Raw genomic sequence first — 21,661 nt, 5'->3', positions numbered from 1 at the left:
CGATCCTGGGAGGAAAATCCAATTCAGAGAGGAACAGTAAGGAAACGAGATCTCACACCAGACGACAATTGTTGGGGAGAAGTCCAATGATAATCATTGGCTGGGTGGAAGTCTAGCGTAAGTTGGTGGCCGGGTGGAATTCCGGTGCCAGTCAGTGGAGGAATAGAAGTCCGGCGTCAGTTCGTGGCCGGGAAAAAATCCGATGGTGGTTGAGAAGTTTAGTGGCAAGGGAAATCTAGTTTCTCTCTCTTTCTTCTATTCCTTCCTTAGATTTCATTTTTCATGAGAAATGAGGGGGTATGATGGAAGTGTCATGGCCAGTAAAAATAAGGAAGGTCAAGGGTATGTTGGAAGTTGTTTGAATAAATGGTCGATATTGTTCCTCTGGATCGTAGATCATTTAATGGGCATTTGAATATCTTAATGATGTTAAAATTTAGCGATCTTGGGCTCCTTGGAATTTTCTCGTCGAGCCGCTCGATTTGACTAGAAGCATGTCATATTTGGAAATCATTTGATTATCCAATTTATATTTTGAACCTTCCAAATATGATTTGAGTCTTTGATTTGGACCCATTTGGGCTCGGTTAAGTCGAATTTGGTGTCATTTGGTTCGTCTTTTCAAGACGTTCAGTTCAACTATAAGTTTGCTAAAATTGGAGTTGATATGGTTCCAAATTTAATTTTGGAAGTGTCCAACTTGATTTTGCCTCGAGATTTGTTCCTGATCAAGATAATTTTTTGATGATATAATCAAAAGAGAAATCTATCAAATTCTTGTACTGCATATAATTAAAAAAAAATATATATCTTTAAATTTAATCATTGAAAATTCAATATATACTTCTGTCAAAATACTAAGATTGATGAGATCTATCACATACAAAATACAATAAAAATTTTATCAATATAAAATTATTCTTATTTTTCAATAACGAAAATATAAATTTGATCAAAAATATATCAAAAATACAAATTTATTAAAATAAGATATAGGATAATTATTACTTAGAGCGAGAAAAGTAAATTTTTAAACAAGTTTAAATGATGAAAATCGTTGTGCAATATTTAGCCGAAATGAAGATGAGGAAAAAGGGATTAAATAAATTCTTAATGCCAGCTTTAAAAGATATTTTATAATACATAATAATAAAACATTAATATAATTACTTAATTTATTCAATTTTTATTAGAAATTCATATAAATCTATTTTAGAATTTTTAAAAATTATAGAAAAAAAACCTATAAAATAACACATTTTATTTAAAATTTTTTGATAAAACCGATTTGCAAAACGGACACCTTACGGTCCTGAAATTCCTACTTGTACCGATATGTGTTAATTTCTTAAAAATTTTAACGAGTGCCTAAAAATTATGAAAAATTTAGTATAATTAAAATACAATAATATTTATCTTAAGGCAAAGACGATTTTAAAATTTGACTTATAATATTTGTTGAAAAAATTTATTTGTCTGAATCAAAATTCAGGCTATTACAAATATGTAGTCCAATTTGACCCAATTTGATCTTATTTGATAACGATTCATCATAAAATTTAAGTTTAGAATACATATATTTGACTTTCTTTAATTAAATTGTAGAGTCTATACATAAAAGTAAATGTAGTTCAATATGATAAAATGCAACGAGAGAATGGTAGATCTATGAAAATTATTCAATATGCGCATGAATCATTTCATTAAAGTTACTAAGAAGATTTCAAGATATTTTTTGGACGGCCGATCTTGGCCGCGGCTGAAGGCGATGGTCAGCGGCGGCGGAAGAGGGGCGACGATAGTGGCGGGGGCGGACGGCCAGTCCATTAATTCTGCCTGCTTGGACCAGCCATTACATACCTCCATCATGCATTAGAGTTTGGAATCGTTAGCTTTATTAGCTCTCATTATGAAAACAATGTACCGCTGTGGCGCTCACATATTAGTTTGAATTTTGAAAAGAAAATCATCAAATAAATAAATTTAAAATATATCTAACAATTTTCAAATTTATCTTAATATAAATTATATCAAAATATCCTCAAACAATCTTTTTTTAAAAAATATTTATTAGAAAAAAGTTTGAACATTTTTTTTTTATTTATTAAAATTATCTTTTGATGAAAATTAGGTGAAATTATTTTAACTAAAGATAAATGAAGTATATAAAATCTCAATTAATTTTTATATCTTATTCATTTCAAATTAAAATTTAAAATTTTAAATCATTATAATTAAATTATGATCAGTATATATATATATATACTTTGCAATTTATTGCCTAACATTTTAAAAATGTCATTTATCCGAACTTTTATTTGGTCTGGTGAACATACGTAGAGCTACGTTCGGCCGGCACTAAGATCGCAGGCACAAAATGAGAAATACCGAGCAAATACCGAGCAATACCAACAATAACGAGAAATATCATTATGTGAAGACAAAATACCGAGTAATCCCAAAAAATACCGAGTTCTCGGTATTTTTTGAGATTACCCGGTATTGCTCGGTATTGATCTTCACAGAGCGGTATTCCTCGTTATTACCAAAGAATACCTAGCAATACCGACCAAATACCGAGCAAAAACCGAATAACAATCCTCTGACCGAACGTAGAGCTACGTCCGATGACGTAATAAAAGTTCTATTTATCCGCCCCTAAATTCAATGGATAGACTTCTTCAGTTATGGCGTCTAAAAATATGCCTCTTTGTATTAAAAAAGAAAATTCGTTGCGACTATTTTTTTCTAGCATGAATAAGGTGGGTTGAATGGAAAATTGAAAGCTCAGCTCAAAGTCACCGTTTCTGACCAAAGCAAGCACGACAAAATATTCAAAGTGGACGACATTCAACATATATTTTTAAATAAATATTATTAAAAATAAATTGAAGCCCATTGTCAACACTTTTTTTGGGAATAATGAAAGCGCATCAGTATGGTGAATTAGCAATTATCAACACTTTTTTTATTTAATTATTATTTTTACATTATTTTCAAGAACTTTCTATATCATGAAGCCACTTAAAAAAAAAAAAATTATTTTCCTCGCAATAACTTTATAAACAATTTTTATAAAACATAGTAGTCACTCAAAACTGAATGAATACCTGCAGAGATTAGTAAAATAGAACTATAGAGAAGATAGAGACGGAGAAGATGATTCAAGAGGAGTTTTCCATTTCATCCATGGTATTGATTTACAGCATGCGTATTATATAGCATTGGTGGAGACAGTTAGTTAGAATGTCAGAGTGCCGTTAGGATTTGGCGACAGACGCAGAGGATCAGGAGTTCGTGCTCCTGATCGCAGTAGTATAATGTGTCACTGGAGCACATTATGATACACTAACAAAAACAGGCAAAACAAATCCTAAATGAACTCAAATTGAGAATTTGATGTGGCTAAAACCTCAAAACATTATTGAAAGACTAAATGGTCATTGGCTTTTACATTTTTATAGTCGAGATAAGTGTCTCTATGAGTTCAATTTTGAGGTTATTATAGCCTTAAAATTCTAATAGAATAAGCTTTAACAAAATAATTCAACATGAGTTGCCAATGATATTTTATGTGGCCAAACCATCTAAAATGACTCACTATAATCTTATCTATTATTGGAGCTACTCCAACATTTTCACCTATGTACTCGTTTCAAATTTTATCTCTAAGAGTAAAGTCATTCATCCACTTGAGCATTCTTATCCCTGCAACATTTAACTTAATTTTATGCTTCTATTTTAATGGCCAATATTCGACATAAAAAACCTGCACTTATAGAATTTCCCCTTAAGTTTGATGGGTACTTTTCAATCACATAACATGCCCGATGCATTAATCCATTTCAACCATCCAACTTGAATTCTACTAATAATATCTTCATCTATTTTACCATCACTTTGAACAAAAATGTCGGGATGGCTAAAACGTGTATTTTTTATGACTTGATTATCCAAAGTCACAATCGCTACGCTAAATTTATATTAGTATTCAAATTACACTATTCAAGTTAATTATGTACTATATTTATTTTAAAATAAAATAAATTTAATAAATAAAAAAAGTTTGTTCTCATTAAATTTAAATCAAAATTTCTTTGCTAAAAAAATTTTCATGGCTTAGTGTAATTTGAATAAATATAGTATGCGAGCAACAAAATTAAGTTAATTTATTTTCACGTGCGTAAAAAGAAACCTATGCGAGCAACAATTAGCTGGGTGCGTGCTGCCCCCGCTTGTGGGTAGGTATGGAATTTTACACGCATTCTAGAAAGTGCTAGTAAGCGGCTTTGAAAGTTCGAAATTTTATATTCAGCTTAGTGAATATTTTATTGTAAATTTTATTTTAAATAAAAAAAATATTTATTGTAATGACTGCAATAAAAAATTGATAAAATCAATTAAAAGTGATTTAAATATATAAGTATTTATTTGATTTGAATTTTATTTAAAATTTTGTATCACTTAAATAAATTTAATAAAATTTTCATTATTTAATCTTTCTTACTTCAACTTTTAGAAATATATTTTAATACCTATATTAAATTTTAAAATAATATATAATATTTATTAAAAATAATTCTAGTAGATTAGACTTTGGTTTCTAATATTAGTTTATCAACTTATAAATTTATTTACAATTTATTTTATTGAAATATAAAATATCAATATAATATGACTTTTGGCATATTTGCAATTCTCATTTATTAAGTTCATTCAAATTGCTTAAATAAATACTATTCCAACATAATAAAAGAATTATCATTATATTGTTGATCTTAAAATCGATTGATCTTTTAATTACTATTTATTTAAAAAGATATAAATAAATTTTCTTACCTATTATCTCAAATAATTTATATTTGGATAAATTAAATAGAACATCTAATAAATAGCATATGCAATTACTTAATTTTAGCATGTAGAATAATTAAATTTACAGAATCGTTTTAAAATATATTATTCATATGAAAATATTATTAAAATATATGATTTTAATTAAACATAGTATATCTAAAATAAAAATTATGAACTTTAAAAAAAATATATTTATTATGCAATTAGAGCACATAGCTTTTTAATTGTATCAAAATTTATATAATTTCAAGTATTTTTAATATATTTGAATTCCTTCTAATTAAAAAAATATATAATCGCTGCATTAAAAGCATTTAAAAATAGCTAATGTTTTTCATATGGAATTCTTATATTAATCAATTAATAAATAAAATAATTATTATTTTTATTCTACGGTATATTTATGGCTTCCTATTTTCTTAGGAAGAAGTGAGAATTACGAATGGTTGGAGGACGTTTCAGTAATTTTAGTGTTGATGACTTAACTGCCTTGGTCCCGCTTCCTTAAATACAGGGCCGATGGAATGATCGTCGCCCCGAAACCACACGCCCAATTTACATTCGGAGCTCTGGTGATCTCAAAAACGCGGAGGAAGAGAGGAGGAAAAGAAGCTCCTTTTTTCTGGTAAGCTTACTATCATTTCCGGTGGAAGTTTCAATACGGTGGTTGCTATGATGATTAATTTGGGATTTCAAGTGCTAAATTCCAAGTCTTAGGGATGGAGGGAGATCAGAAATTGCACCACTTTGATGATGTCTCGAAGCACAGCGCCACCAAGGATTGCTGGCTCATAATCCATGGAAAGGTTAGTCCTTTTTCCGCCTCCAAGATCATTCTGCTCGGAAATCTGATCTTTGGATATTGGTCTTGGTTACGCTCTTTGTGGCTTTTTGCAATACTTCGCTTAATTGGATATTCATTTGGATTCCCCAGAATCTTTTTGTTAAATTGAAGCTTTTGATTAAAGATTATGCTTTTATTTTGTTATCTTGATAGTACTTGGAAAAAACTGATTCCTTTATCGGTAAAAAATCGTCCTGTCGAGTTATTTGTTGATTTCATGGGATTGTCCAAAAAAGTTACTTCTGATCTGAAATAGGGCTGATGCTTGATTTGGGCAAGAAGGAGATTGTTGGGAAATACACGCTGTAAATGATTTGGGTTGTGTTAGAGGAACAAATGGAGTGCTCTATTTAATTCTGTATGTATAGAATTAATTATTATAATTCAATAGGGTATTTCTTGTATAATTCAATAGGGTATTTCTTGTTTCCAGGGGCCGGAGGGAGGTGTATGTAGGAGGTGGGCGCTGTGGATTTGATAGGAATCATTTGAAGATCTCAAATAATTCCTAGCAATCTTTAGAAAACAGTGAGAACTCTTCACAAAAATCCGCACAAAACCACAAAAATAGTAGATAATTTGTATTATTTGACGAAAGGGAAACGGAAAATAGCAAGATACAATTGATCCTCTATTCGAGAGGAGGATCGATCTCTCCCAAATCTCTAGACGCCGCTAGAGCCCAAAGGAAAATCTAAATGTAGGAGATCTCAAATTTCAGCCAAATTCAAGATGCCCTGATCCTAGTAAAACAAACTATTTAATGCATACAAATCAAAAGGAAATCCCTAAACAATCATTACATTCAAATTTCCCTCCCAATTCCCTCAAAAAACCTTCCAAAAAGGCTCCCATGGCTCTCATGGCATGCGCGGCATGCGCAGGAGGCGGAGAAGTTCCGCCTCTGTTGCGCTGGGCCAGTCCTGTGTGGACCGACTGGACTGGTCTACCATGATTCTAAGCCAAAGTTTTAATTCTGAGTAAGTAATTAGGATTAGCTTTGGCCATAATGCCATATTAGTTACTTTTGATTGGGGTAGATTCATTTTACTGCAGAACTTAGGATTTCAGGCTATTTTTGGCTGATGAAGCTTTACTTCGTCTTATATCAGCTAGGTTAGGGAAGTTTAGCAGGCATGTGCCATTACGGGCAACTTCATATGCAGGTAGCTCTAACAGGCTTGACATGGGATGAATCAATAGGATGTGCTCAATTTGCAATGCGTGCAGGCACAAGTGCAAATGGATCAAGCACAGCTCTAGCACGGCTATGCCATAGTTAAGGTGCTCATTCACAATTTAGGAGGAGATTTGATTTGGGGTCCATCTTAAAAAAAGAAGAAGGATAAGACTAGGGACCTTAAAGATTTGAATCAAGCATCTTTTAACCAAAATCTTACAATTTCTTTTTGTATTCATGCTTGCATGTACATGTTATACTCATGTGTATTCATAGATTTAGAATAAATGACCAATATGATTTCTAGGCTTTTTTATGCTCAGATCTTTCCAATGATTAATTTTCTCTTCAAACTCACTAAAATTTGAACAAATTTGATCATACTGTCAACTGTGCTATGTCTTTGGATGAAAATTGGTGAAGGGAAGTTCCCCATTAGGGCTTTTTAGAGGAGGCTCTCCTATCGCTTGTCTCTTGCATGCCACACTTCAATTTTTTGAAGTTCTTCAGTCCTATCTTATGTTGATTAGCATGCAACATCTCTGATAAAACTTGATACTCATTTTTTTGTCCCAAATGACTTCCCCAACAGTTTTTAGAGCCACTTATTTTCCACTTATAATGCACAACCACCTCTTGGAAAGCCTCTTGGCTTATAAGATTTCGACATGCACCAACTATTGGTTGCCAATATCGACACATGTCCCTCATATTCTAAGTGTCTCGACCCCTATTAACACATAATCATCAATCACATCTAATTGGAGATCCTTGTCAGGTGACCAAATGCAATAATTGGTTGATCCATATTGGTTATACTCGTCTTTTAACCAAAACCTTCAGATGCACACAAATGATGGACAATTATATCAAATGACTTGAATATTCACCCTGCAAACGAGAGCAAAATGCTGCTCATATTAGTCATGCAAGCAAACACAATTGCCTTTACAAATAGAAGAATTTGACACAGTGGACACAACAATTTGATGCATGCGATGAATTTGAAATGAATGAAGTTTGTGTGTAGTGAATGCCATTGCACTCCAAGCAATCATGCTAACTTATTTGCAAACAATAATACTTCATGTAGTAAGCTTGCAAATACATGTAGCAGTTACTATGAACGTTAAAAATCAATATGCAATGAACGCAAACACATGTGATGTTAAAAACTCATGATGTACATAATGGTTCATCCACAAGCAACAACATATGAATAATCAAATACATCAAACCCCCACGAATGGTAATACTCCCTGCAGACATATGCAAGCAGCTTACAAAATGATTGCAAGGATACCCTCATTGTCAATGCCAATCAAACATCTAGCAAATGCATGAGTTTCCTATAGGTAGAAGAGTTTGATAGCCAACATGCGATGAATTCAAACATGCATAGTGAAGTGCACAATGAATACGAGCACCTACTAGCAATGACGAAAGAGTCATCATATGCACGATAATTCATCTACAGGTGATGAGCAGTAACAGATAGTGAATGTTTTAACAATCATTAAGTGTAAAGCGATATGCTGATTCCCTCGTAAGCAGAGATGGTCAATGAGCAACGAATACAAGCACTTGTAAGATGCTGAAGGAAACTTACTCTATAACAAATGCAAGCACCTATGAGCTATTGCATGAGGCTCATCATGTATGCCACATGCTATCCGCAAGCAAAATGCATAAGGATTATAGTAAATGCAAAAGAATTGTAGCAAATTCAATTATCTTTGAACGCACACTGGAGATTTATTAGTGCACGACAGTTTACCTGCATAAAGCGACAAATGACTTGCAACACAGCGTTACGCCACTGGGTACTCTACACTCATACAAGCAGACAGAAGATATCTATGAGCTTCCAAATAGAATATTGTGCACGCTCGAATGATAATTTTTACATAGCTAAATAATGCCAAACACTTTATAATGCCCCCAGTGCATGCATTGCAATGAGAATAATAATTCATGCAAATACGTCAGTCGGTATCACAACATGCATTGCGTTATAACAATGTACCGTATTTACATGTCGATATATTGCACATGCACGCATTATCATTATGCAGACATATTATGCAAACAAATAAGCAAGACATAACTACATTGTACATACATGTCGTGTGCCACCGCATTAAGTCATTGCGCAAAATGCATCATGCATATACATGCTGTAATGTATGGAATGCACTATGCATACATTTAAAATCACATTATGCGTATATATGTTACATAATACAAAAAAAATATCATGCAAGCATATTATACAACTTGTAAAATATGTCGTGTAGTGAGAACTTGCTTGCAAATACATTATGCGAGATGTAAACACATATGTCAACATGCATGCGCACATGCAAATACACAAATGCATACATAAATATGCTTATATGCAGATGAAAGTATGATCTTGTGTATGAATATGCAAGTTGACTATACACATCAATTACACTACACTTATATAATATGCCATGCAAATATGTTTTGTACAATCGCTGCACTGCACATTTATATGCAACCGCTATGCAAAAGTATTATGCAAAATGCATGCAAATACATGTACGCGCATGAGCCCCAACGAGCATGTCGTGAGTACACACATGATGTTTGAGGATGCTGCACCGGTCAAATAATAAATTTACGTTCAAGCACAATAAAGGAATTGACATATAAGGTTGCAGCACCAACTGTGATATTTTTTATATATATTATATTAGACCTTCAAGGTCTATAACAAAGAAAATTTGTTAATAAAGGCATAAAGCTTGAAACGAACTCGATCCTCTATCAGTGAGTGGACATAGCCGACAAGGCTCAGTCGATAAAGCAAAAATGCCCATGAAAATCCCGATGATGGCAGTGTTGGTAGAAAATCTCTACTTGATGGGACCCAAACATTTAAAATGCCTCCTAAATGCCCATGAAAATCCAAATTTAAAAAATCACCAAAACTTGAAATATTTAAAATTGAGATAAAAAAATACCAAAACACTTAAGGTAAAAATATTCATCCATCAATCGCAACAGTTTGTCGAGGTTGACAAGCTAGAAAATCTATTTAGCTCTCAGCCTCTCAAAGAGCGAATGCCTGGTTGAAAATATCACTAGGATTTATTCTCAAATTATCTTTTGTTAGTAAGGGTGTGACACGTATCATTTACCAGTTGTTTCGCCACCAAATGGCACTACATCGATGATTTCATTGCCAAATAGTACAATAGGTAAACGGTTATGATTGAGACCCTCTGAACTGAGTGATTTTTCCACCAAATGACACCACTAAATTACGATCATGGTCAGAGCCTATATATTCCCTAACGGCTTCAAATCATTAAGCAATGAATCAATATGATATAATCGATAGGAAAAAAAGCCCTCTATTAGCTAAGATGGATTCAAATTTCTCCACTTAGACAAATATTCACCCAAAGTCTATAAGTTACTCTTGGACGAAGTAGCCCATGGATGCCAACAAGGATCATTTTATCAGGGTTGCCGACTACCTCCTCTAAGTAGACCAGAGACCATGATGGCCCTGGACGACGGAACCATGGGATCCTAATCGGGTTCATCACCATTACCCCACCATCCATTTTAAATACTATGCACCAGATAATATGTGCCTCTACGTATCTGTTTGATGACTAGCCTTAATCGAATGTTCTCTCTCGCTATTGGGAGGGATAATTAACTATAGGGGCTTGCGCCTATAGGAAACCCAAACTCAGATCATAAAGTCCTTGCAAAATGAGGGTGAAATCTCTGGGTAGTGTCTTATTTAAAACCCAAATGCCTTCTGAAAAATTGTCCCGGAACCTGCTCGTTAAAACTCTCCTCGACGACCTGAAAGAAAAGAAAGGGTCTACGGAGAGGCCGGGGTGCGAATTTTCGGAGCCCACACTTACAAGTAGAGGCTTGCGACATGAGGTGTTCTTGACAAGCCTCATTGAAGTTCAAGGCTTCACCAATCGACAATTATAGGTTGACTATTGTTCCCATCAAGCACATAGTGTTACTATATCATTGTGCTTTTGATCACCACCTCAATGTTGTTTCTTGTCAAGTCTTCTTGATGACACCTGAAGACTTGAGACGATGACACTTGAAGACTTGAGACGCCATTGATTCTCTTCTTTCTACTAGTAGCATCTGCATATTTGATGAGCCGTGTTCATAATTCATTATCAATATTTCTTCCTCTCTAAGGTTGTTATGGAGCGAAGGTTGCGGCGTGATACTAATGTTTCTCAAAATCAATTTCGATTCATGCCGGGTAGGTCTACTATGGAACCCATACATTTATTGAGAGGTTTGATGGAGAAATATAGTGAGAATAAGGAGGATCCGCATATGATATTTATTGATTTAGAGAAAACATATGATAAAGTTCCAAGATAAGTGCTATGGAGAGTTATTGAAAAGAAAGGAGTTAATAACGCTTATATTCAAATCATTAAAGATATGTATGCAGGAGCTATTACTTGTGTTCAAACACAAGGTGGTTTGACCTAGTATTTTCCTATTTCGGTTGGATTACATCAAATCTACATCTTGTCATATCATGTCTTGTAAAGGTTGAAGCTATTTTTTGATTGATAAAAGCATGTCGATAAGCCTTGTTAATGTCAGTCGTACATGGGCCATCATGACAATCACTTTCTTTGTGACAACTATGTTAATCACATCTGTTTCAAAAAACATGATTATCATGCTGACCATAACTTTGAGGCAACCTAAGCCTCAACACCCTATAATGTAGTTCAGTTATCCTGTTGTTGATATCTTCATAGCAATTCAAAATGTGGACTACAAGAGTTCAAATCCAACATTGTTAGCATTATTTAATTGAAGAACTAGGTAAATTTTGACATTATCAACATTATTTTATAAAAAAATATTGGAATTAAACCTTTTTAACTTTTTTCTATCAAGGATTATCAAAGCTCAGCATTGTTAGCATTATTCAACCCAAGAAATACCAAAATTCTGCATTATAAACATTGTTCTAGCAAATAGTTATCAGGATTTGATGTCCTTAACGAATATTTAATTCTGTGTTGGCATGCGTTATTAAAGCTATGGCGGGGTTTAATTTTCTCTCAAGTGTACAAAAGTTTGGCACTTGTACAAGTTAAATCAATATTAACCTTGCAAATACACATGCAAAAGTTTGGCACTTGTAAAAGTTAATGGCTTTGACGCCGACAATCATCTTAATCTCAAGCGATGTTTTGTTTGACTACACTGTTGAATCAGTAAGGCTAGAGTTTTTGTTCCGATTCCAAGTTATTTCAAGCCATAATCATAATTACATTACAAGTTCCCCTCTAGTGAGCTTAACAATCGTCTCTACTAGTTAAAGTTACAAGATGTTGACGTGTAATCATTGTTTTGTAGACTAAATGGTGGATTGTCCCTTTACCATTGTTTGGGCTTTATTTTTTTTGTTGCAACTATTTATTGTAGGAAATATCAAATATCTAATTGGGCTCACAAATTCAATAATGATCTAGTGCTTTTGTAACTATTTTGTTCAAGATGTTGCTTTTCCAACATGTAGCTTCACTGTCAAAGTTGTCTTGAAAATCATTCTATTTATCAAATAGTTAAAAAAATAGAACTCTTGATGTGCCATTATAACATGTATTTGTCTTGAAAAAGTAAGATAAGAATGGATTGGTTTTCCTTTCTCTAATGTGGAGATCACTGCAACAATCAAATGCAGATGATATATAATCAAATGCAGATGATATATTTTTTGAGTGATTGTTGTTTGGGAAAAAATGAAACTTTTATGCGTATGCCATAACCTGAGAGTGCAAATAATGAACCACTTAAAAGAGGCAACAAAATTTAAGTGCTTCGACTTGAGCAAGATTATGTCCGCGACCATATTGAGTGCCCGTAATTTTTAGTAAATCCAAAAATCAAATACAAAATGATTACTCTCAAGATTTCTTCACCTCTTCTTTTTTCCTCTCTAAAATAACTAGAGAACCAAATCAAAATAATAGCCCAACATGTGAGAAAAACTTAATGCCTTATATAATTTCGTCTTTCCATCTACTTCTTATCTATTACTTTATGAATTTCAAACAAAACATCAAATCACAGCCTCCCTTTCAAGCTCTATGTTTTCTTCTCTGACCCTCAACTCACATGTCGCTCAGGCAAAGTCCTCTAGTTGACTATAGTTGAACAACGCCAACTACTGCTAGACCTTCTCTTAAGATCATCTATTGCCTCCTTATTGCAAGATTAGCCACTAATCTTCTTCATTTGAAGGGAGCACGGCAGCCACTAGCTAATTTCATTGATTGTTGATAAATAATTTGAGAGCAAAGGGAGAATATAATAAATAGTTTATTTCCCTTATTCTTTTTTTAATCCTTTAGCAACAAATTTAAGGGGGGCTAAATTGAGTTGATGAATAGATAGTAACAAGTTCTCAATAACTTTTTAGGAGATAGTGTTGCAAAGCAGATAGATTTTATCCAAGTTGTTGGAATTTGATATATAATTGTGGTTAAATAAATCTTTTTGAATCTGATTTTAAAACTCAAATTGCAGGAGAAAAAGATCTAGAGTTTTAGAGAAGAAAGTGGATAACCTCCAAATACTAAATGATCTTCCATTTAAAAATTAGATTACTGATGTGTAGTCATAAATGAACCAACTCTGTGCGAAACCCTAAAAAAATAGTTTAAGCTTGTAAAGGCCAAAGGGATAAACATCATACTATCTCAAAAAGTCTAAGGCTTTGTTTGGTTCTTCCTCTCTTTTGTAAAAGCTAATTTTAGAAACAATGATTAAGGGAATGTAGTTTTCTAATGGAGAATCAAATATCAAAAAGCTTCTCAAAATAGTAGAAAACTGAAGTTCCCTAAAAAGCATTTCTATAGAAGCGTCCCATCCAAACAGTAATAAAAAAAAAGAATTTCTCTGTTTTTAAATAGAAAAGAAAAGAAAAGAAAAAAAAAATGCCGAAACAAACGAGATCTAAATGACATCTTATCTTAATAATTGCAAGAGACCTAAGCACATTTGTTGCACACAAGTGGATTCACTGGAGTTCAAAGTTAACCAACCACTAAATTTTTTTGTGCTCAAAGTGGATGTATTCTTGCTCTAAATGCCTCAATAGCAACCTGACCCTAGAACAAATTGCATAACATTAGATAGATCTACCAAAGCATCTCCAAAAGCTCTTTAGCTTGTGCCTCCTTATAATGTAGAATCTTTTGTAGCTGGGAAGTCGACATTTTCGTGCTTCTCCAAATCACTGTGTTCTACCAAAGCCGATGAAAAATTGAGTAGTATTACTTGAAGTTGCACCGCAACACAGAGTCTGCCAATTCCTTTTGCTTTCATGAAAACCAAAATACCTTTACAAAGCTTAAAGTCCTCAATATCTCTAGAGACTTTTATCCTGCATCAATAAAAGCACTCAAAGATATAAGATTGTTCTTTGGATTTAGTACATATTTGACTTTTGTCAACTAGTCACACTATCATAATTTCAACTTCATTCTGCCAAATCCATTACTCTCACATGCCATATTATTTTTCATGTAGTCATGACCACCACATGGCTCATAAGTGAAAAATAACTCTTTATTATGATAATGATGTAAGTAAACTGAATCAACCACTCTTTATATCTCTTTTTTAGTGCCAAATAACAAAAAATGACAGCTTTAAATCCTACAAAATTTTTAAAATCCTTTATTTTTTTTTGATATTTTATTAATTTGATGTTTAATTACTTAATAATTAATTGTGATATTAATATATAAACTTTTAAACAATTAATTATAATTTATAATTTAAAATTTATACCATATTAATAAAATAGCGCACACCATTTGCGTCTTGCGCCATGTGCCATTGCCCATGTATGGCGCAACTAGTGCTAGCTATTTTGATGCACTGCGCTGTGTGCTATGGTGCGCGTCATTTTGCACCATTGACATATATATTCACATGATGTCATGAAAAATGCTGATAAAAGGAACATAATAAGTACAAAAGTAACAAATCATGATCTTCGTCATTAACAATCACTTTAATTTTCCTCAAATATTGATCAATGAAATTAAACTTATTTAGATGTGATTTAATGGGCATATCTTTTTGTTAAAAAAGTAAATACAATCTCTACTTTTGATAAAGTTTGTTATGGAGGCTTGTGGTCAAACAAGGAGTCAAAACACGAACCCTTAACCATTGTTTCCTCTAGGACCTCCATCAAGACCTCATCTGCTAAACATAATTGGATAATCAAGATAGCCTTTTAATCCATTTTTGCTTTTCTTTTTTCACTCAATGTCTCAAGCATACTTATATGCCCTATGAGTGCCTTCACAAGTCCTTGTTAAACTAGAATATTACATATCTTCTTTCTCTAAAGCCCAAAATTATTTTTTAGCTTTCAAATTTCTCAATCTCAAATTTCATGATAATCCTTATAACACCACTTTGATACCATTTGTTAGAAAAAACATATAACTCTTATATGAAAGTGATAACTCAAGTGAGAATATGATGAACTAGAAAGCAAACACAAAAAAATCAAGCTCCAAAAAAGATACTGAGATTTATGTGGTTGAGGTTAAGCAAACCTGCATCCTCTTTCTTATCTTGGAAGGAAGAAGACAAGAGGGTTAATGTGCATGTCTTTTGTGTATTTGTTTTTGAGGGATCTTAGTTTCTTATTTTTTCTTTGTACATTGCAAATTCAAGTGGACATGAGAGAATATTAGAACATAAGAAAGAGGATGCTAGGTGCATCTGATGCGTGTGCATTAGTAGTCATAACTTACCTACTGTTAGTTCAAAGTCTTGGATGATTGTTCTGACACCCTAAGCTTCACTGCTCCCGAACAGAAAAATGATCACTTCTTATTCTTATACCCAAACTGATCAGGAACGCATATAGAAATACTAAATTTTCCTCTTCTTTTTGGGTTTCTTATTTCTCTCTTCAGGTTTATGATGTGACTCCATTCATGGATGAGCACCCTGGCGGTGATGAAGTCCTTTTAGCAGCAACAAGTAAGAGCCCTGTTAAATTTGCTTATTTTATGGAGCATTTATGCCTGCCTTGAGCCTAATTTTATCCATTCACTTGAATATTTTCATTCATAATTTGCATAATTATTCTTCTAAACAGTTTTCTATACGATGGTATAACTGACTAAAACTTTGCATGTAACTTTCATGTCTCTTATATTCATATAATGAAGCATATCCAACATCCTGGCATATTTATAGGAGCTAACTAAAATCCAATCCAACTATGAATCTACTATTGATGAACAACTAAGAAATTAATTGGTTAAACTTTTCCCTTGTATTTAATGTTATATCTAGATCACCTATTGTTGCCACTTTGTATGCCACTAATCCACACTACATGATGAGACAAAATTTTAAGAAGTGCACAAAGGTGATGGAAAAGGGAACAATTTTAAGTGAAAAAAAAAATCTCTTCAGGTTTATGATGTGACTCCATTCATGGATGAGCACCCTGGCGGTGATGAAGTCCTTTTAGCAGCAACAAGTAAGAGCCCTGTTAAATTTGCTTATTTTATGGAGCATTTATGCCTTGAACCTAATTTTATCCATTCACTTGAATATTTTCATTCATAATTTGCATCATTGTTCTTCTAAACAGTTTTCTATACGATGGTATAACTGACTAAAACTTTGCATGTATCTTTCATGTCTCTTATATTCATATAATGAAGCATATCCAACATCCTGGCATATTTATAGGAGCTAACTAAATTCCAATCCAACTATAGATCTACTATTGATGAACAACCAAGAAATTAATTGGTTAAACTTTTCCCCTGTATTTAATGTTAGATCCAGATCACCTATTGTTGCCACTTTGTGTGCCACTAATCCACACTACATGATGAGACAAAATTTTAAAAAGTGCACAAAGGTGATGGAAAAGGGAACAGTTTTAAATGAAAAAAAAAAAAAAAACCGAATTGGTAGAACATGCTTCACAATTAGAGAAGAAATTATCATCGGATGAATACAATTTCTTTGATGAGAGTAATGGTATCTGATGGCAACATAAATGATGAAAGATAGAAGAAGGCTACTCGTGGAGGAAATTATTTCGTGCGGTCACTGGACGGTCCGAAGGCAAATTATGATGTGCCACATCACCCAATACACAACGGTACAAAACATTGGTACATAGCTAAAAAGTGACGTGGCACGTCCTGATTCGCTTCCGAACGGCGTCCGGTGACCGCGCATAATAATTTCACCTACTCGGGATTATAAGATCTGGGTCCTTAATTTTGCCACCATGTATCATATATTCAATCTAGTCAACTACATAAGGTCATGCCTCAGCTTACTTCTATGTTATGCAACATATCATATGCCGAGTGGTATCTTTACATAGACCTATGCATCTTCTTACACTTGTTGAAATATTCAAAATATAGAAATCAAAGATACTTGACAAAGCTCACTAATAGTGAGATGGTGCAACTAATTTGCACTTTTCCAATGTCTGTATTCTTTATATGATGTTATTGTCCATAGGACGATGTTGAATATGAAATCATTGAACGCATTCTTTTGCAGAGAAAGATGCAACCAATGATTTTGAAGATATAGGTCACAGTAACCAAGCAAGGGAGTTGATGGATAAATATTGCATTGGAAAGATCGACGCATCGACGATTCCGGTTAACCGGGTTTTCATCCCGCCCGAGCAGACACCATACAATCCAGACAAAACCTCGGACTTCACAATCAAGATATTACAGTTTCTGGTACCTGTCATGATACTTGGCGTCGCATTTGCAGTCAGATATTACACCAGGGCAGAGTAGATTGTTCCAAGATGAGTTGCAGTTGCAGGAGTTGAACTAAAACTAGTCTTTACATTTGATTTTGTTATTTATTTGCGACTGCTTTGTTCCATTTCTAAAGTCCTTTGAGTAGATTTGATGGGTCAGTAAGGGTGAATCTTCCCATATTTATCAGGCAAGAGAGTTTATAAGGTAATAAAAATCCAAGGGACATGCTAATTTGGTATTATCATCATTTTATTTTGTCTGTGCGTTCTTTGGCTCTGTTTTGACTGTTTATCATACGCTGTGCAAGGCAAAGATGTTGCCGAACTCTGAAACTTACTTGGGAAAGTTTTCTTACTACTTTCAAATCAGTTTTTTAGGTTTTGTTTGAGAAAATTTTTTTACTGCTTCTTAAAGTAGTTTTTAAGTAAAAAAGTAAAATTTTTATACTAGAAAGTTGTTTTAAGAAGCAATAAGAAAGCCATCTCAAGCGAAGCCTTAGTACAAAAATTTTTTGAAATTAAAAAAATATTTTACTATTTTATAAAAGTCATTATAGAGAAAATAAAAATTTAAAATTATTATAGAAGATGTCTTTCTAACACCAAAATATTTTGAAAGCAATAAAAAATTAGTGGCCAAATAAAATTTATAATTATGATCTAAAAAATAAAATAGTAAGAAAATTGTTTGAAAAGAACTGTTAGTCTTATTAAACGTAAGCATATCTCTTAAATAAATTGCTATATATATATATATACTCATTTATCTTACTATTAAATTAATAAACATATAATACAATGTCTGAACCATGCATGTTTTAAATTCTAGGAAGCTAATACAATAAAAATATATATTTTTTCCTTTGGTCCGTTCGAAGTTATATAATTGATTCATTTTTTTTACTTGATTGAAATTTTGACTTAATTGGATAAATATATCCATTATTTCTATTAAAAAAAAAAAAGATGTTCGAAAGTTCGAATCGGGTTAAAATATACTAACTGATAATTGCATGCTGCTTATTTGAAATTTGATGCGAGTGAGCAAAATTAATTTGCTTTTGAAGCGCTATTATGATTAAATTCGGGTTTAGTGGAGAGCTTATGAGTTTGACAAAATTTATCTACTAAAGTTGTCCAGTGCTCTTCCCTGTTAACTGTTAAGCGAGTTTAGGAGCTGAATGCAGCCTATTTTGATCTCTTGGTTATGAGCTTTGATAATAAATTAAGAGGATTTTAGTTCAAAACTTGCATATGATATGTGTATGAATTTGTCTTAATTGCTCAAATGTAAAAAAAAAAAAGAGCTTAGGAGTTTTTTTTTGGGAACGGGGTATCCATCAGCTGTCACTCCAAAGGAAGCAATTTGCAGTGTAACTAATCTCTTGGTGGAACCTAACGAGGCCAACCATCGGCATCAGACCCACATTTGTTTTGACCCACTGAAAAGGTGAGGTTGTAGTTGAGGGGATTCGAATCCGAAATGGAGGGTTCCCAATCGTGCTCGCCCACCAATCACCCTAAACCTCGGTGGGTAGAGTTTAGGAGTTCACAAACCTATTTGGCCTCATTAATAACTACTTAGTTTACACCCCATTCAGGTATTCACCTCCACTGAAAATAGATCTGTCAATATTGGACCCGTCCCGAAAATTTTGGATTTGGGTTAGCCCAAACTCGAAGCGGGTCGGGTTCGGGTCTGGAAAGCTGACCCATTTATAAAGCCGGGTCGGGTTCGGGTTGACCCGAGAATTTGGGAATGGCCCAAAATGACCCGGAATAGTGCCGGGTCAGTTTCGGGTTCGACCCGAACCCGACCCATGACCCGAAATTGACACCATAACTGAAAACTTCAAGGGTTTCTTCGCAAAAAACTAGTCGATCACTATCAAGTGAGTTATATTTGGCCTAATTTACCACATTGTAGAAATTTGATCATTGCTATACTACTAGGAATTACTAGCTAACATTTATTGTGTACTACAAGTTAGCTATTTTTTTGGGGTGCGTTTAGGTCAATTAAGACAAATTAATACACATATCATTTACGTAAGACTCGAATTCAACACATTTTAATTAATATTAAAAACTCCCAACCAACTGACAAAAAAAAACTGACCCAATATGAGTGGGTCAGGCTAGTTAGTTTAGTACTATGATATTTACTATTCCGACAACTCAACGAACACCAAACCTATTTTTATAAATAGTTGGCTTAATCAGCGGGTTCTAATCGGTCTAAAGCTGCACCAACGAGATCAGTAGTCCAAATCATGGAGTGTTGGAGTTGGATGCGATAACCAACGATCTGGACGCAGCTTGTATCAGATCTCAGAAATGCGGAAGGGCGGGGATCGGGTCGATGATCCTAAGTAGAAGCGTCATTTCTTGGTGGATTTCGTAGTTCGCTTGGCGTCGGGATTGCGGCGGGGAAGCGGAGACGAGAAAGGTGACCTGGGAATTCTTATGCTCTCACTTTTCTTTCTCTTATCTAGTTATCTTTCTCTGGGTATTGATGATTCTTGCCCCGTTCCGTTAGTACTCCTTGCTGCTAATTTTCTGTCGGTTCCTATCTGTGAATTTCTACCGAGGAAAATGGATAGTTTTGTTACAAGCCAAAGCCCCTGCAGCATTCCTTTTGACCTTGCCATCTGATGAAGTCCTGGAGATGTTTTTCCCTCTATTTTCTGAAGAGAAAGGACGCGGAGAAGGGAAGGTAGGAAGTCTTATTTTTGTTTCATTGTATATTCAGCAATGGATACATGCTACAATTTATAAGGGTAGTAAATAAATGAAAGATTTAGGGGCTTGTTTGGTTGCGGCTTTTAAGCAGGATTTACGCTAAATCCTGCCAACTGAAAAAAAAGGGCGCTGTAAATCGGCATCCTTGGTAAATCCGTATTTATCGTTTTTTTTTTTTTTTGCCATGAATCCCGGATTTATTAAATCCCATTGTTCGGAAGATTTAATGGGATTTACAGATTTGAGAATAGTTCTCCCACGGCATCCTTGTCATAGTGATGTAACACATAGAGTTCTTGAAATCCTTTTATCTACAACGATAGGGTTCGCCCTTGGCACCGAACGCCGCAAAAGGTCTAATGAAGAACCCGTACTAACCGTGAGGCGCACAAAGAAGAAAAGAGTCAAAGATACATGAACAAGCTATTTGTCGAGTTAATAAGAATGCGATTATGTTTAAGGAAACAGACAAACAGTTGACTGAAGTTATCCATATACCATGACAGAATGTTTGGTTAAATTAGACAACATTGAAAACATGACTACTCAAGCAATCCTTGCAGTCCAGGATGCTGTCAAAGAAAACAAGGGCAACAAAACTATCTTTATGACATGGGATGACTAATTTCTTAAAAATTGGATTGAGGATGTTGTGAGTTGTCACCCAAATTTCTATGCATTCCGAATATGAGTGTAATAATCGAATTTATTGTGTTGTAATAATCAAATTTATTGTGTTAATTGGATAGTTTGTTCTATTTCTTCATGTATTAGTAATGTACCATGCATGTCATATTGTGTCATTAGTTGTACTTTATTACTAGTTCTTGTGTTTCGTAGGTTAATGTTATTCTTGAATAAATTTTTCCTAATTCCCTCCCAAATCTGAATTCAAATCAGCCCCCTTTCTCTAAATAAATTTTATTAATTCCCTCCCAATTTTAGTTTCCTATGGTAAGTAATTAAAGGTGGATTTTTTCCCCTTTGGATCCCCCTCTTTCCTTGTCTGCCGTCCCTACTAGTGGGGCCCATAGGCTCCATCGGTCTATCATTACTCCCCTCCCAAAGAATCACCTTGTCCTCAAGGTGGAACAAAGAAAATTGTTGTTGAATCATGCAGTACGGTTTCCATGTTGTTTTATAGTCGGACAAATCCTTCCAATCGATTAACACTTCTCTAGCTCCTCCTGTTGTTGAACGT

The 21,661-nt window shown here is 33.8% G+C and overlaps 1 protein-coding gene and 1 long non-coding RNA gene across 11 annotated transcripts in view; both read left to right on the top strand.

The window, feature by feature from the left end:
* The first annotated feature begins 5,343 nt into the window (after nt 1-5,343).
* On the top strand, nt 5,344-17,978 carry LOC110110644 (cytochrome b5). Of its 2 annotated transcripts, none has more exons than XM_020842225.2 (4): nt 5,344-5,482; nt 5,555-5,663; nt 15,875-15,941; nt 17,502-17,978. In XM_020842225.2, exons 1-4 carry the CDS (start codon nt 5,382-5,384, stop codon nt 17,750-17,752), a joined length of 528 nt encoding a protein of 175 aa, XP_020697884.2. In that variant the 5' UTR covers nt 5,344-5,381; the 3' UTR covers nt 17,753-17,978. The 2 variants fall into 2 exon arrangements, with proteins under 2 accessions (XP_020697884.2, XP_020697883.1); XM_020842224.2 differs by having other exon boundaries at nt 5,359-5,482; nt 5,575-5,663.
* Nucleotides 17,979-19,935: 1,957 nt separating this feature from the next.
* The window catches only part of LOC110110617, a 30,622-nt gene continuing 28,896 nt past the window's right edge, over nt 19,936-21,661 (top strand). For 4 of the 9 annotated variants that reach the window (XR_003703172.1, XR_003703171.1, XR_003703174.1 and 1 more), the window contains exon 1: nt 19,936-20,167. This is a non-coding gene — a long non-coding RNA (uncharacterized LOC110110617). The remainder of the gene's footprint in view (nt 20,168-21,661) is intronic. The other 5 variants (XR_002304736.2, XR_003703175.1, XR_003703169.1 and 2 more) reach the window with 4 other exon arrangements.

Source organism: Dendrobium catenatum, unplaced genomic scaffold (genome assembly GCF_001605985.2).
Source record: "Dendrobium catenatum unplaced genomic scaffold, ASM160598v2 fragScaff_scaffold_1639, whole genome shotgun sequence".
NCBI classification, from domain to species: domain Eukaryota; kingdom Viridiplantae; phylum Streptophyta; class Magnoliopsida; order Asparagales; family Orchidaceae; genus Dendrobium; species Dendrobium catenatum.
The sequence above is the reverse complement of the archived record's forward strand: the minus strand, read 5'-3'. Positions and strand labels throughout refer to the sequence as shown.

Excerpts from the sequence above, each read along its gene's own strand:
- LOC110110644 (XM_020842225.2), top strand. The coding sequence starts at position 5,382 with ATGATCGTCGCCCCGAAACCACACGCCCAATTTACATTCGGAGCTCTG. Across the intron at positions 5,483-5,554 it reads AAAGAAGCTCCTTTTTTCTG|TGCTAAATTCCAAGTCTTAG; the intron begins GTAAGCTTACTA and ends TGGGATTTCAAG. Across the intron at positions 5,664-15,874 it reads GGCTCATAATCCATGGAAAG|GTTTATGATGTGACTCCATT; the intron begins GTTAGTCCTTTT and ends TTCTCTCTTCAG.